The following is a 14,696-nucleotide window of genomic DNA, read 5'->3' on the forward strand; positions in this document are numbered from 1 at the left end:
TAAATTAAGTTGTAAATCAAAAAAATCTATTTTGACATTATGGGTTATTGTGTGCAGATCAGTGACAAAAAAAATCCCAATTTAATCAAAATTCTAAATGTAGGCTGTAACACCACACAATGCTTAAAGAAGTCAAGGGGGTTGAATACTTTGTGACATTTCTGAGGAGAGAATAAGTGAAAAAGCCACTCAGGGGTCTTCCTATGCAGGTTACTTGGAAAAGATGCCAAAATGCTGACGAGGTTCCTTTACAAGAATGTGTACAAAACCAAAAGACATTAAGTAATACCGAATCAAAGGGGGAATTCTCAGCTGGATAGACTATTACTGTCATCCATGAGAGGTGATAACAACTTCTCTGGAGCCACTGAATACATTTCATGTTGAGAGGTGCCAAAATGATAAAATAAAAATAAAAAAGCACATTTCCAAAGAACCTGGGCGGCTTAAATTTATAAATACCCATTATAATTAGCTGACAGGAGACAGTAAGGCACAAGCTTTGAGTAGCAAACCAAACTGTCATTCAAAGGCAGGGACCCGAGTGTGTTGGCAGCACAAATAAAGAAAGCAGCTTAAGATTGTACCTCAACACTCAAATCAAGAGGCGTTGTAGGCAGTGAGAGATGTGAGAAGTGTTATCCCAACTTATCTTGACTGTACAGTTTACTGCCTGTAGCATTTGGGTCCCTTTAAGGGTCACATAATGAAACGGCTTGAGAATGGCCCCAATCTGTCAGGAATAAACATTGATGTCAGATCTGTCAGGGAAATTATTAAACAGTGACCAAGTTGGCAAACATACAAACTGAAAACCTCATGGAAGTTTTGAGCGTCTCAGTCAGTCAAGATGAAACAAAACCCATTGCCTCAGTCAAACTTGGCTAATTATTTTATCACAACCTTTATACAGTTTTGCAGTAGATCTAGGAAAATGAAAGTTGCTGTATTTGGTCATCTGCTAGAAACCACAGACTGTTCACATAAAATATACATTGCTTTATTCTAGTTTCTGATCTCAAAAGTAATCAGTTCCATTAAGTACCTATTGTGTTTATTACCTCCACCAAGAAGGTTATGTTTTCGGTGCCGTTTGTTTGTTTGTTTGTCTGTTAGCAGGATTACGGAAAAACTATTGGCCTGATTTTCATGAAACTTCGTGGAAGGGTGTAGCATGGGTCAAGGAAGAACCCATTAAATTTTGGAGCGGATCCGGATCCGACTCATGAAGAAGCAATAATAGCACAAACCTTGGCGGAGGTCTGCGCTCTCCGAGTGCCCTTCTAGTTTAAAATGCATCTAGCCCTGTAAACATAGATTGTTAACAGTAATTTAATGGATGAGCTGGAATATTGATATTTTACTCACATCAAACATATTTACTTGATCTAAAATATATTTCCCACCTCATGACATGACACACAATAATGAATGTATTTCATGGTGCTCAAGTAAACTTTATTTACATGCCCCAAGAAACATTCTGTATTAAAAAAAATCATGGTAAAATACAAATTCATATATTTTTGTCAATCTGGCAACATCATGTTTAATTCATAAACACTACAAATTAAAAAAAAAGTTCAGTCCTTGATTCAAAATGTAATTGGCTTTCAGCTGAAGTGTGCCGTTTAGGCAAGAGCGACTTCCATAGACACTGTAAAAAATGAGCCTTCTTACAAAATGTGACACTGTAGCTGAAGGAGAAAGTCTATCTGGGATGTGGCAACTTCAAATGAAATCCTTCCAGCAGAACGTCCCAAAGTGCTGCTCACAGCCCCATCACAGAGGGAAAGACGGCAGTACCTGTTGAAGAGAAGAGAGCGACTCAGTCAGCTTGGACAGACGGCTGCGAAGGATGTTGTTTACTCCAAAAGTTGTTGTCACGTCATTAAACTTAGCCTACATCTAATGCAATGTCATTTTCGTACTTTTCGGGCTACCTTGACCATCTCCTGCGTCCGAGTCTGGGACTTTCCAGTCCAGCTTGCGGCCTTTTTCGTAGAGTCCCTTCAGAACCTTCCTCACTTCGTCGGTCCCGCCTCCGCGGCTCAGCTCCAGGTACTTCCTGTAGAGCTGCAGAGCGGTGCGTGCGTCCTCGATGCTGTCGTGGGTCTCCCCCTGGATGTTGAGGTCTGGGAACAGCAGCCGCACAGTGAAGAAAACAATCAGGAAAGCTTAGTCATGATGATTAATGAGGCAACATTCTGGCCATTCAGCGTTGTCTTGCAATGTGAACACTGGGAGGTGATGGAAATGCCAAGGATTAGCACCTGAATGCCTCAGTGCCAAAACATAATCATCTGAATTATGCATGGGGAACATTTGAGACTTACCTAAAAAGTACCAGGCAAGGAATCTCAGAGAAATCATTCTCTTGCGAGGCATATGAAACAGGTACACAGTGTCGATGACTTGGTCTTTCAGAACCTGTCAGAAAGAAATATGCTGAAGTCATCACAGCTCTAAATATATCACAAATTAAGGAGAAAACCTAGTGAGGATGTTTACTAATGCTACAGCCCCATTGATTTTACACAGCTGGGGATCGGTACATTTCCTGAACTATGATGTAACTACCATGCACTATAAAGTATACTGACTATAAACCTTACAGATAGCAGGCTATAAAATAAAGCTGACTTCTAATTATTGTGAATTAACATACCAGTAAATTAATAACCCGGAAATCCTTCTGTAAACCGTGGCCAACGAAGCGCACTCCGGTGTCAATAAGGAAGCGCAGCTTCAGGTACGTGGACTTCAGAGTGGTCAAGTGCTTAGAAGAAATCTTAGCATCCAGGTCTCCTGGTTTGATGCCAGAGTATTGTGTCAAATAGTCAACCACCTGCAGAAGCAAACATCCAGAGGCGTCAGGGATAAAAGCAGGGCATCAGCTCCTTATGAGTCAGTATGAAAAAAGCAACATACCTCTTCAGAGAGTCCAGATTTGGCCTTTCAGCTTTCATGATAATTGGTGAAAAAAATGACCTCCCTATCAAGTCACCAGAAACTAGTAGGCCTACACAAAAACTAGACTTCAAAAAAATCTCTGCAGGACTTTATTTGGGATCAGTGTACCCATTATAAAATGCGTAGGTCCTCACACACTTAAAAACCTAAAGATGATGGGGATAATGTTCCTGTGATGCTTATTGTGAGGATCGTCTAGCGATGCAACTGCAAGCAAACAGCAACATGCTGCACCTTCACTTTGCTGATTTTAAATGTCTCCAACATGAATGATGTGCTCTTCATTTAAAACTAGACCTGCAAAGAGTTTCACAGCTTCTACTTACTGGAGGCCTACCAAATATTGTGTTCTTGAATGAACTTATAAACGGCTATCTCTTTGTCCATCTTGACTCATCAAGTGCCTGTTGAATGTAAAACTGACATCTTTTGGTTTTGGTTTTGATTCAGCAAATTATCAACATTATCAAAATGCACACTAAAGAGATGGAAAGAGTGAAAGCAATATGATGGAAGTGGTGATCTGAACAAAATTGTCATCAATAGCATAATATTTCACTCAGTTGTACCCTGTCTCCACAATATACTACTTCTGTAAAAAAAAAAAAAAACATCCTTTTGCCAAAAAGTGAATAATTGATTTTGCCTGATAATTACTTGTTCCCAGTCACTGCTCCATTCAGGTGGTAAATGAGAGGTCAACTTATATTAGTGTTGCAGTGCTTTGCAGTGCCTCACCTGCTCCTGGGTAGATATGTAGTCGTCGATGAAGGGCACCCCCTCATTGGGACCCTGACCGCGCACACAGGTGATCCTGGCTACAGACATCTGACTGGGCTTGATGGTCGACTTGGTGCCATCACTGCGCAGTTCTGCCTCTTCCTGCAGACACACAGATTCACAACACAGGTAAATAAAGATCATGTTTCTCTTGGCAGAACCCAGCACATTAAAAACTCATTCACATGTCCATTTTTTGCAAGGAAAATGGGCCTGTGGACCTTCAGTGTTTTTTATTCATTTAGACAGTTGGAAAGCAGAGAGGGAAACAGCAGGGGAGACACAGTCAAGAAAGTTCTGGTGGGATTCTGTCCAAAGCCAGCAGGGGAACATGTATGTATACATTTTCAAGTATAAATACTGTAAAATCTGTGACCAAGTGAGGTGTACTGCAATAGCATTATATGGTAGACTCACCTGGTTGAGTGTGACAAACTCGGCGTCCAGTCCCACCAAGTCACCAGCCTGAGGCATCTCGCTGACCATGAGGGGGATGAAGGTGGCGTGGCTCTTCCTCTGCTTCCGAGCCAGCGAGGCCTCCGTCAGCAGCACACTCGCCTCTATGGGATTTTTAACTGGGACAAGAGCAAAGCATGAGTGGGTGAGTGAAGGCTCTTCTGGCCGAGAAGTAGAAACTGTTTCCAGACTCTGTCCTCAGACTTACTGCGGAGGTCGTATTTGGAGTGGTAGTTCCTCTTGGCGTAATACAGAATGGCCGGCACTTTCCAGTTCACATCAAACTGTGCAGCTTCGGTCTGTGAAAAACAACATTTTAAAAATGACGTTACCTTTATTCTTATCAGTCTCTTTAAAATGCTGCTGCAAAAATGACATTTCATTAGCATAAGAGATTAAATGGGTGACCAAAAATGTACCTTGTCAATTGGCTCAATCAAGAAATCGTTGAAAAGGTACCACTGTTGGTGTGTGACGCCCTGAAATGAACAAAAACACATCACTTAGAACATCAGTATTCAAGCACAGAATTCATTTGGTCCAATACTATATCAACTTCAACATGACTGTTTATGTCTTACTTTAAGTCTCTCAAGCTGCATGTCTAATCTGTAAGATTCACTCACCTCTTTTCTTTGGTGATAGGTCTCTCCCACTTTAATGTGTGCCACCAGGTTTCCTCCTGTGCGAGCATCCAGTATGTGAGGCACAGTGACCACCAAGTCATAGAGGGAAGCGCCTTCAGCCTCTTCAGCAGAACTTAACTAGGTGGAGACGGTGCAGGGCGTCAGAATCTCAGAAATCTCAGATGGTTAGTAAAAAGTTGGCACCTTGCATTCAACTCCAAAACTAAATTTAAACATGAAGTCATTATTTTTGCAGACATGCAGCCTTCAGATCTTCCTCACTCCCTCACCTCCTCTCCTTCTGGCCAGCTGCTGATCTCCAGCCCCTGGCTCTTGCTGATGGACATCTTGAGAGTGAGGGGGATCCAGACGTGTCGCAGATCCTCCGCCTTCGTGTCGAAGGTGAAGCCCTCCATGTTGCATGACTCCTCCCCGCTACGCAAGGACGAAGAGTCCAAAATTAATGTATGTCTTTCCTTCAGTGTTTCAGTGTGTGAAGTCGCAAGTGTTGTCGAGTCACAGTCAACTGATACAAATCGATCGAAGGTGATATTGAAAAACATCCTTACTCCAGGCACCACTCAGTCGGCATAGGTGGAGGCTCTTTGGGCTTCGGCGGTTCCATCGCCTCTTTCTGCATGGCCTTATTGAAGGCGTACTGTGAAGAGAGCAGAATAACAATAATAACATGCATGTAACTAACAGCCAACGAACCATTAATGTAATAAAAGGGTGCACTTGAAGCTTGTCATGATGGAAAATAAAACTAAAACAATGAGCCGTTAAATCAGCCTTTCACAGCCGACTCTCACCTCTGCCTGAACCTTCCAGAATTCAGCCTCTTTAGTGCTGTTCACTTCACAGTTGATGACCAGAACGTCTGGTAGGCATCGGATGTTGCGTGTCTGCACCTATAGCGGTATACACAAAAAAAACACACACTGTAGACTGGACTAAGTTCTTATTTGTTATTGAATAGAACTGTAATCAGCTGCTGTTATGGCGCTGAATGGGAGCGGTAACTCACTGTCGGCTGGTACTTCTCACAGTTTTCACACCACGCCTGAGTGCTCTGCTCCAGACAGATGCTCTTCTTCAGGATCTCCGCAAAGTCATACTCCTTTATCGTCTTATCTGACAAGTCATAAAGTGAAATTAATGTACTGCCAACCTGTACATGAGTAGTTCACATTCTGTTTCTGCAGACTCCAAGCCCCAGGTTATCCACAGCAGTGTGAGAGAGCTATTTGAGGAAAACTCACCATGCGAGTTCTGCTCAGGATAGTGCATGGTGAAGAGCAGGGTGAGCGAGGACCGGACAGTCTCCTTGCCACAGCGACACAGGCTGCTGTTCTCAACTTCACATCCAAACAGCCTTCCGATGACGGACTCGCCAGAGGAGCCCAGAGCGCTGCAACAAATGCGACAAAACTCAGTTGCCCTGCCAGAGCTTCCAACCAGCTAAACAATTACACCTCCCTACAGTTACTTCAGCAAAAGCATTTTGTTTCAATCCTCCTTATGTGTTTTCCATTACACGGCTCATCAAGCTTTCATGCCCAGAACACCTGCCGACTGCGAGCTAGCCAACCTGTAAGTTAAGCTTTGCTCTGAGAAAAGATTTGGCGATACACTAAATGGGCGTTGGGCATTAAATGTCTCTTTCTGCTAGCTGCTCTGACCTGCTGCTGGCTCCCCTGTAGGCCTGCGGGCCCTCCTGCTCCTGTGTCTCCTGGTGCAGCTGGGTGAGGATGAAGCGGTTCCAGCTCTGGATTAGGCGGCCTAGTCTGGCCTTCCCGGTTTGCTCGTCTGAGTCTGCCAGGATCAGGCCGAGCGCAGACGCCTCCGGGATGGTGCGGAACGCTCGCAGGAAGTTACTGGCCTAGGGAAGAGGAGACAGGAGAGGCTGTAATTAAACAGCTAGGGGAAACTGCAGGGTAGACATTATGCAGCAAGAATGTGACGCTGATTGATTTATTACGCCTCTGCATTTCCAGAGGGATTGACCCGCTGGTATTGATACCTACCTGACATGGATCTCCTCGTGACAGGTCCAACATGTGGAAGAGGAAGCCGAGCTCACAGGCCAAACAGAACTCCTTCTGGCACAAATGGTTCTGCACTAGGCAGCGGATTGGCTCCAGGAAATATAATACCTAACACACCAACAGATAAACAAGGGAGGGACAACTCTGCTTGGAAACGGCTTCTCAGAAATAATGAGTTACAGATAAAAACAAATCGTAGTAAAATGACACAAAAACTTTCATAATGTCATACCTGGATCATGCAGTTACAGTAGGCATTGGGGATGTGAGGCTCCAGGCCGGCGAACAAGGTTCTGTTGTAATGTTTGAAGTCAAAGTCCTCTAGTCCCAGCTTGGAGTATTTAATTGTGACCTGATGGGTATCCAGCAGAAACACGTCCTCATCACATACTGCCGGAATCAAACCTTATTTTTGTCATGCAATAACAGCAATAACAGCAATCAATCAAGGTTATGAAATATCAACCATCATTTTATCAGGCAGAAATGATAATGAAATATGGCAAGTCAAACCTTCCTGTACTTCTTGGCCACCATGTAGAGGTGTGGCTCTTCGTCGCGGCCGATTGGTGATTCAGGAACCTGGTTGTAATTGTCATAATCAAGCTCCACCTCTTTAATCTTGTAAGGAACCTGAGACCAAGAAAAAAAAGAGATATTGGATCACTGAAATCTGTGAACTTGACACAGAACACTTCCAAAGCAAACATGTACATATTTTCCAAATTCCAGTCAAGCAATATCTTAACTCAAATACAGTGGAAATGACACAACACTATGGCTGTTGTAAAAACATGCTTTTTGTTTGCAGAAATCTATCCATGTATTTATATAGTGTTTCTCACCTATTCCACCTTACCAAATAGGAGAATATGCACAAGGCTATTGTAAAGTGGCTAAAGATCTACATTGCAGGTTTTTGACTTGCCTGGTTTCGAGGGCGCGTGCGAGGATTTGCTGCATAACCAATGAACCCAACGGTTTTCATTGTGCGCAGGATCTCCGGGTCCACAGGAGGTGCTCGCCTATAGGAAAAGAAGAGTATTTTCACACAAACAAACTACAGTCTGTATGTAACACTTTCATGCAATGTTAGCAGGTTGAGAAATACTGGGAAACACCAGCCAAATGCTGTAGCTGATAATCAGCCACTTAGGCAGATAATTAACCATCATTTGGTGGTCCTATTATATGCTAAAAAATCTAGTTGGCTGGCAAAAGTGGCTGGTGATTGGTGTTTCTAGCCACTGTGGCCAGAAGACAAAAAGGTAGTTTCCTCCCCTGCTTGTTAGCAGGTTAACTCTAAAGTTATAAATCAATGTTTTCACTTTCATTTGGTGTTGTCACTATCAACCATGCAGAAATTACCTAAGGACACAATAGTTGAAATCCAGTGCGTTACCTGGGACTGGGAGTAGCCAGCGCGGTGGGCCAGTCGGACAGCAGCGCCTCTGTGCTGGTCAGCGGCATGGGGATGAGAGACAGGGGCAGCAGGTCATGGCTCCAGTCCAGCTGAGGCAGCGTGTCCACCAGGCAAGGCAGGGCAAACTCCGTCTCCCGAGAGTAGTCATTGAACGAAACCTCTGGAGCGTCAGACCACAGGTGCACGCACCCCCCGGAGTCCCCGAAGGCCAAGGCTTGTTTGCTGGACGACACGTCGAAACTCATGAGCAGCTGGCCCACAGTGTTCACGTGAAAAATATCTGCGACATTGGCAAGACCGGTGGGCTCGCAGAACTGGCACTGACCTGGTAAAGCAGTAAGAGGAGGACAATTATTTCCAAACAGTCCAGACAGAGGCTATACATGCATTACAAGGTGAAACATTTCCACTGCGGTCATTACAGTATTTGAATGTGATGCTAAAATACAAATGTTATTGTTACCATAAAAATAAGAAAGTGTCACATTCAATGACCAAAAAAGTATAAAGTTGCAAAGTTGTCATTCGCCAGTTGATACCTGTCTGAGAGATGATAGCCAGGCGCGATGTGTAGGTAGGAATGAAGCGTAAGAAGAGGGGATCCACGTGCACCTGGAGCGGAGTTACCGCTCGCATCATGCGGAGGTCATACACCATGAGGAAACGGTCGCACGCCAAACCATTCAGTCCTCGACTGGAGAACCCACACGCAGCTAAAAGGTTTCCATGGACATCGAAGTCTGACAGGCTGCCGGAGAACGCGTCAAACTCATGTTCCGTCTTGAAGGAGCGCAAGTCACGAAGGGTTATCTGGTTTTAACAGAAGGTGCAACATGAGTCATAAGGTTTAATGTGAGGTGAAAACCAGCCGAACATCTTTCACAAACTGACTGGATAGCCGTCCTTACCTTTCCAGACGTGTGCCCACAGAAGAAGAAACGATTGGATTGCCGCATGATTGCCACTCCGGGTAACTCGACTGTGAACTATCAAGTACACACAACAGGCAAGCAAAAGGTCACTCGCTTGCCATTTTAGCTTTAAGGTCATGCAAATGATACAGTCAAGTGTTCTGTCAATTGGAATTGATTTAATTTGGAAAATGTGTCATGTAGTACTGTGAAATATGCATAGTTAGATGTAGCAGTGGATAAATTTCATCCCAGTGTCTCACCTTTTGTGTCTCTTGAACAGTATTCAAGTCAACTTCAACTGCATAGTTCTGTAGTCCGCCCATGAGCAATGTGTTGTTGTCAGTCACAAGGAGACTATGCATATCAGCTCCTTCATCCATCCTGGAATACACACATCGTTTTTAAATAATAATACATTTGAAAACTTTTGATTTCAATTAAAGGACTAAATTATTTAAAGGCTATAGATTGATGTCAATCTAAGCACAGGAACAGAACACTGTCCCGATCAATATTTGGTGCAACTCACGGGTAATCAAACATGACAAGGCCCCCGCGAGTGTAGCATCTGAGGTTACTCTTAGACAGGAACAGCACGCCTGTTTCCAAGCTCTGAATGTGGCGGATGTCATCAGTTGCATGCACTTGAAAAGAAGAATAGCGGCCCATTGTGGGTCCGAAGAAGGAACTTGCATGACCCTAAACAAAGTTAGCAGACAGGATAATCAGTGGAATAAGACAAAAATAAGCAGCCAAATAGTCTTTCTGCATTTTCACAAAACTGGAGGGAAACAGCAAGCTTCAGAAGTAGTGTAACAATCAACACTCTATCATAATCAAGGCTCATACTCTGTGGTTTCCCATCCAAAGAATTTCCTCCTGCAGATCAAAATGTGTTGCAGTAACTGGAATGCCAACTTCTGCAGCAACACTGTGCAGCTCTGAAAACATGCCCTCTAAGAGGTGCACAGACTCGGGCACTGTCACAGCAAGCCCCTCTGGGTCCAGCTCCACACCCTGCAGCAAACTGGGATTAAGGCGGGGGTCCATGGAGGGCTCCATCCCTGCATCCAGGGTCCCATGAAGGGTGGGCGAGTACTCACCCATCCCTGGATCAAGACCTTCAAAGTTCATCATGAGTACAGCTAAATCAACCTATGAAGAAAACATGTGGACACAGAAGTCAGTGCAGAATAATATAATCCTGATCTTTTAAATCGATAAACCAATCTGATATAGCAGTGCAGCGGTCCACGCGCAGCGGCAGCGCCTCACCTGGTTAAGGCAGCTAATCTTCATTTAGCTTTAGCTTTAGCATGTCTAGCTAACCCAGGGGCTAACTACCAAATGCCTCCAACATTAATATTCACTACTCAACTATAGAAACGTGGGCTACCTCCCCACAGCAGCAGTGCCTCCGCACCAGGACTGTTTTAAAAAGTCAGCCAACATTAACTGTTAGCTGCCGCTAGCAGCATTGTGTTAACCAGCAGGCATTGTGGCTAACTGGGCTACTGCAAGCTACACATGCATGCTAGCTGCATATTACAGCCGAAATATCTATATTATTGGAGAGTGAGTGCCATTACACTTCACTCACTAAAAAACCTGGAGTAGTAATGTAATGTTTACACTCACCTATTCATGAAAACTATGTATCAGACAAGAATTCATGTTCCTTCCATTCACAACAATAACAAAAAAAAAATGCATTTCCGGAGCAAATAGAGTTGTATTCAAGAGAAGCACCGTTCAGGTCTGTTGTTGAGTCTGTACCGGTCTGTACCGTCCACAGAGGTGCTGTGGGGCTGAAGTTAGAAGTTGTTTAGTAGCCTATATGAATCGATTGATTGATTGATTGATTGGTTGATTGATTGATTGATTGATTGATTGATTGATTGACTGATTGATTGATTGATTGATTGATTGATTGATTGGTTGGTTGGTTGATTGGTTGGTTGGTTGAACTGTTCTCGCTGCTGCCGTCTGGTAGACGTTACCGGAGCATCCAGGCACGGACTACCAGACTCACAAACAGTTTTTACCCCCAGGCCATCAGGCTTCTCAACCAGCAGTGATCACATTGATCACATGATCACCTCAATGGGTTGGAAAAAGCAGGTGTGAAAGGCCCAGGTCAGGGATTTCCTCCTACTCCTCCTCCCCAATACTCACCCACAGAATACCACTCCTACACTTTATATTTATAATATTTAATACTCCTTTATAATATTTAATACTCTTATTCTTACTGTCCATATTGCCCATCTTTACTGGCTCTGGAACTGCTGTAATTTTGCTATTTTTGCCCTTATTTGTGACTCTTTTTAACATTTAATATTTGTTTTTTTTTTATTTTTCTTATGCCTGCTACGTAGTTGTTGCTTGCCTTGTCCTAAGAATTTCATTGTTCAGAATGACCTTGTGTGATACTGTGCATTTGATAAATAAAACACTTTTGACTTTTTTTTTTTGATTGATTGATTGATTGATTGATTGATTGATTGATTGATTGATTGGTATTATTTTGTTTATAGCTTACTCTTGTGGGCTAATTAAAACTGCTGTTAGGCTTAGTTATGTAGGCTGTTTTATGCCGATAAAGTTCAAAGGCGAAAGACACTGCACAGTAGATTAATATCGATAAATTGACTTCTTGCCTGTTTGCTTATTATCACAATTAGCAATGTATACAAACAATTGCCTGCATTATAAGCAGTGGGTTGAAGGAAGTAACCCGCACACTGACAAAAAATACATTATATGCATTATAAGCATAAATATAAGTCAGATGCCTTAATTATGGTAAATTAAAGAAAACATGCTTATTTTAGTGCATGGACAAAATTTTTGTGATTTCCGTATGAAAGTAACTATGTAGCGTATTTGAATAGCCAATAGCTACTTATTTTGGCAAGTGATCTCACTTTGTGATTTCCTTTGAACTGAAGTAGCAGTAGCCTATTTCCACCGTTCAGGACACTTTCCACCTCTGCTCATAACAGTAAAAATGTAAAACAAAAAATGCGTCGGTGCAAAGTCTGCTGGCGTCAGTAATAACGTGGGCTTGGTGTCTCACAGTCATTTTGTGTTTAGTAGCTACTTTTACTTTCCTCCCAACTTGTGAAAGACAAATAGGCATATTTTAATTATTGATATGCGGAGTGTTAACAGGAAATTAATAGCCTATAGGTTTTTCTGTGATCGGGAAGGTATGGGAATCACGAACATGCCATATGCTTCCCCTATCGTTTTCGTGTGGTACAATAGCTTTTTATTAAAAAGTATAAGAGACGTCTATTGTAGGGTCTATTGTAATTTATTGGTTTTTCTCTTTTAGGAAACAGGGGCACACAGGTGGAAATTTTGTCCAACCCAACTCACCCCTTTTGTCACCCTGCAATGTGAAGGTTAATCTCACTTCCTCGAACCATAGATGTGAAACTGGATTAGAAGAATTCTGGGGTAGTATCACTATTAATATGACAAGTAGAGTTGTGAGGAATTAAATAGGCATAAATAATTTAAACTATAAATCAGGTTCCCCATCCATTTTAAGGCTAGACGGGCTCTAGAATAGGTCACCTTTTAAAGCACTATTTAAAATCACATTAAGACCTGATTTTCTTTTTTTTTTTTTTAAGTAGGCTAGAAGAACATAAAAATATAAATAATCGCGTTCATCATGAATAACTGTAATTATTCCAGACCAGCGTGGTCCTTTAACTTTTGCAAAAGCAGACTATGATACATTTAAAATGATTATGACAATTCAAGTCTTCAAACGCTATGAACCGAAATACACCACACACACACACACACACACACACACACACACACACACACACACACACCAAGCCATAAAGACATGATGAAGTTCACAACAGCCTGTAATGACAAATCACTATAATCTTCCTACAGGGATTTGTAGTGTGATTGTGCTACAGTGAGTTTATAGTGACTTTATGGTATTTATTATCTTCTGTGGTGCCATTACAGGCTAATATTCCTATACATACTTATAGATTAGCTGTGATATTTCTATGGTGTCTTTCTAAACTTTTTACGATATATATATATATATACATATTTATTTATTTATTTTCGTAAGGGAATCCTAAAGGAAAACAACTCTAATTAGATTGTAGTTAAATTGATTCCCTGTCCTACCTGTGCTTAGATTGATGCAACAGCTCATTTGCATGACGTCTCACCTGCAGGAAAGTCCTCCAGTGACTCACGGTCCGATGCTGCCTGTATAAACTCCAGCCGTGCAGGACTCAGATCACAGACGACACAGGAGCAGCCAAGAGCACCGCAGGACACTGGACAATTAAAAAGAAATCAAACATCGAGGAACCATGTACTTTGATTTACCAACCATCGCTGCTATTTTGCTGCTTCTCACTCCCGCACTAAGCGCTCCAACCGGGCAGAGTCTCCAGGATGCATGCGCTGAAGTGCGGGACAGCTCGCTGGAGCTTAACAAAATTGCTAAAGTTGTATCAGTCAAGGTAAGTCTTTTTATTGTCTCTGAGATATATATATTAAAAAAAAATCATATATTTCACATTTACTTAAGAATATGTTTAGAGGTATTTATACGAAATTGCCTATATAGTCTATTTGGACACTGGAAATACATTTTCTTCCATATATCTGCGTTTTGGGCACTCAAATTATATTTCGAATGAATGTCATCTATATATATAGAATAGGCATTTTTCTATATATACAAATACATTTCCAGCCAATTTTTGTCATCTTGAAGCATATCTGTAAACATATTCTGAAGTAGCCTATACCTGAAATGTATTATTTGCAGTAGCCTATATCTTGATTGATGATAAGCAGCAACATTTCTAATGTTTTTTCAGTGACAATAACTTTGTTGTCACAAATTTTGTCAACTTTGGAGTTGACAAATGTTGATTGAAGAGTTATTTGTCCACTCTCTGATATGACTCAAACTATCAAGAGTCAAATTAACTGGACTTATACTGCATCAACACACTCACAATTGTGCTGTGTATCGCAACATTTAGGCCTATTGATTAGAAGAAAAAAAAATGTTATGAATGCAACATTTTGTGGTGGCAGTGGGCTGAACATGTCTGTCTTGAACGCTCTGCAGGCGAGAAACGGGTCCACAGATGTGACAAATTTCTCCCGCACAGTTGAGTGGATGGAGGCCAAAGACAACTGTGATCCTGGCAGTCTCAAACAGAACGCAGAGGTGAGTTCTATACACAAAAAATATCATCATATGCAAATCACATCATCAGCAAAGCATAGACTAATGACATTTGAAGCAAATAGGGGTTCATGAGAAATATAATGGGCTGCTAATTACAGAAGAAATGATGGTTTCATGATGATGATTGTTGTTTTTCTCCCTTCCTCAGCCGTGTATCATGAAGATATTTGCTGTGCTAAAGAGCTACAACTCCGCAATCAAGACAGTTGGTGAATTTGA

At 42.1% G+C, this 14,696-nt stretch overlaps 1 protein-coding gene across 2 annotated transcripts; it reads right to left on the minus strand.

Moving 5' to 3' along the window:
* Positions 1-1,451: 1,451 nt before the first annotated feature.
* Positions 1,452-10,383, minus strand: pan2 (poly(A) specific ribonuclease subunit PAN2). Of its 2 annotated transcripts, none has more exons than XM_071921388.2 (25): positions 10,070-10,383; positions 9,750-9,919; positions 9,481-9,601; positions 9,215-9,292; positions 8,846-9,116; positions 8,286-8,631; positions 7,812-7,908; positions 7,397-7,516; positions 7,116-7,235; positions 6,863-6,991; positions 6,518-6,717; positions 6,098-6,246; positions 5,863-5,969; positions 5,648-5,746; positions 5,405-5,493; positions 5,126-5,270; positions 4,836-4,973; positions 4,629-4,688; positions 4,418-4,508; positions 4,171-4,328; positions 3,712-3,855; positions 2,669-2,848; positions 2,337-2,430; positions 1,944-2,135; positions 1,452-1,806 (listed from the first exon to the last, which is right to left on the minus strand). In XM_071921388.2, exons 1-25 carry the CDS (start codon positions 10,355-10,357, stop codon positions 1,772-1,774), a joined length of 3,621 nt encoding a protein of 1,206 aa, XP_071777489.1. In that variant the 5' UTR covers positions 10,358-10,383; the 3' UTR covers positions 1,452-1,771. The 2 variants fall into 2 exon arrangements, with proteins under 2 accessions (XP_071777489.1, XP_071777488.1); XM_071921387.2 differs by having other exon boundaries at positions 1,932-2,135.
* Between the last annotated feature and the right edge of the window lie 4,313 nt (positions 10,384-14,696).

Source organism: Centroberyx gerrardi, chromosome 14, assembly GCF_048128805.1.
Source record: "Centroberyx gerrardi isolate f3 chromosome 14, fCenGer3.hap1.cur.20231027, whole genome shotgun sequence".
In the NCBI taxonomy this organism is placed as follows: Eukaryota; Metazoa; Chordata; class Actinopteri; order Beryciformes; family Berycidae; genus Centroberyx; species Centroberyx gerrardi.

Coding starts and splice junctions, on each gene's coding strand:
- pan2 (XM_071921387.2), bottom strand. CDS start 10,357: ATGATGAACTTTGAAGGTCTTGATCCAGGGATGGGTGAGTACTCGCCC. Junction 5,970..6,097: donor TCCTGAGCAGAACTCGCATG/GTGAGTTTTCCT, acceptor ATGACTTGTCAG/ATAAGACGATAAAGGAGTAT. Junction 2,136..2,336: donor CCTTGCCTGGTACTTTTTAG/GTAAGTCTCAAA, acceptor TGCTGTTCCCAG/ACCTCAACATCCAGGGGGAG.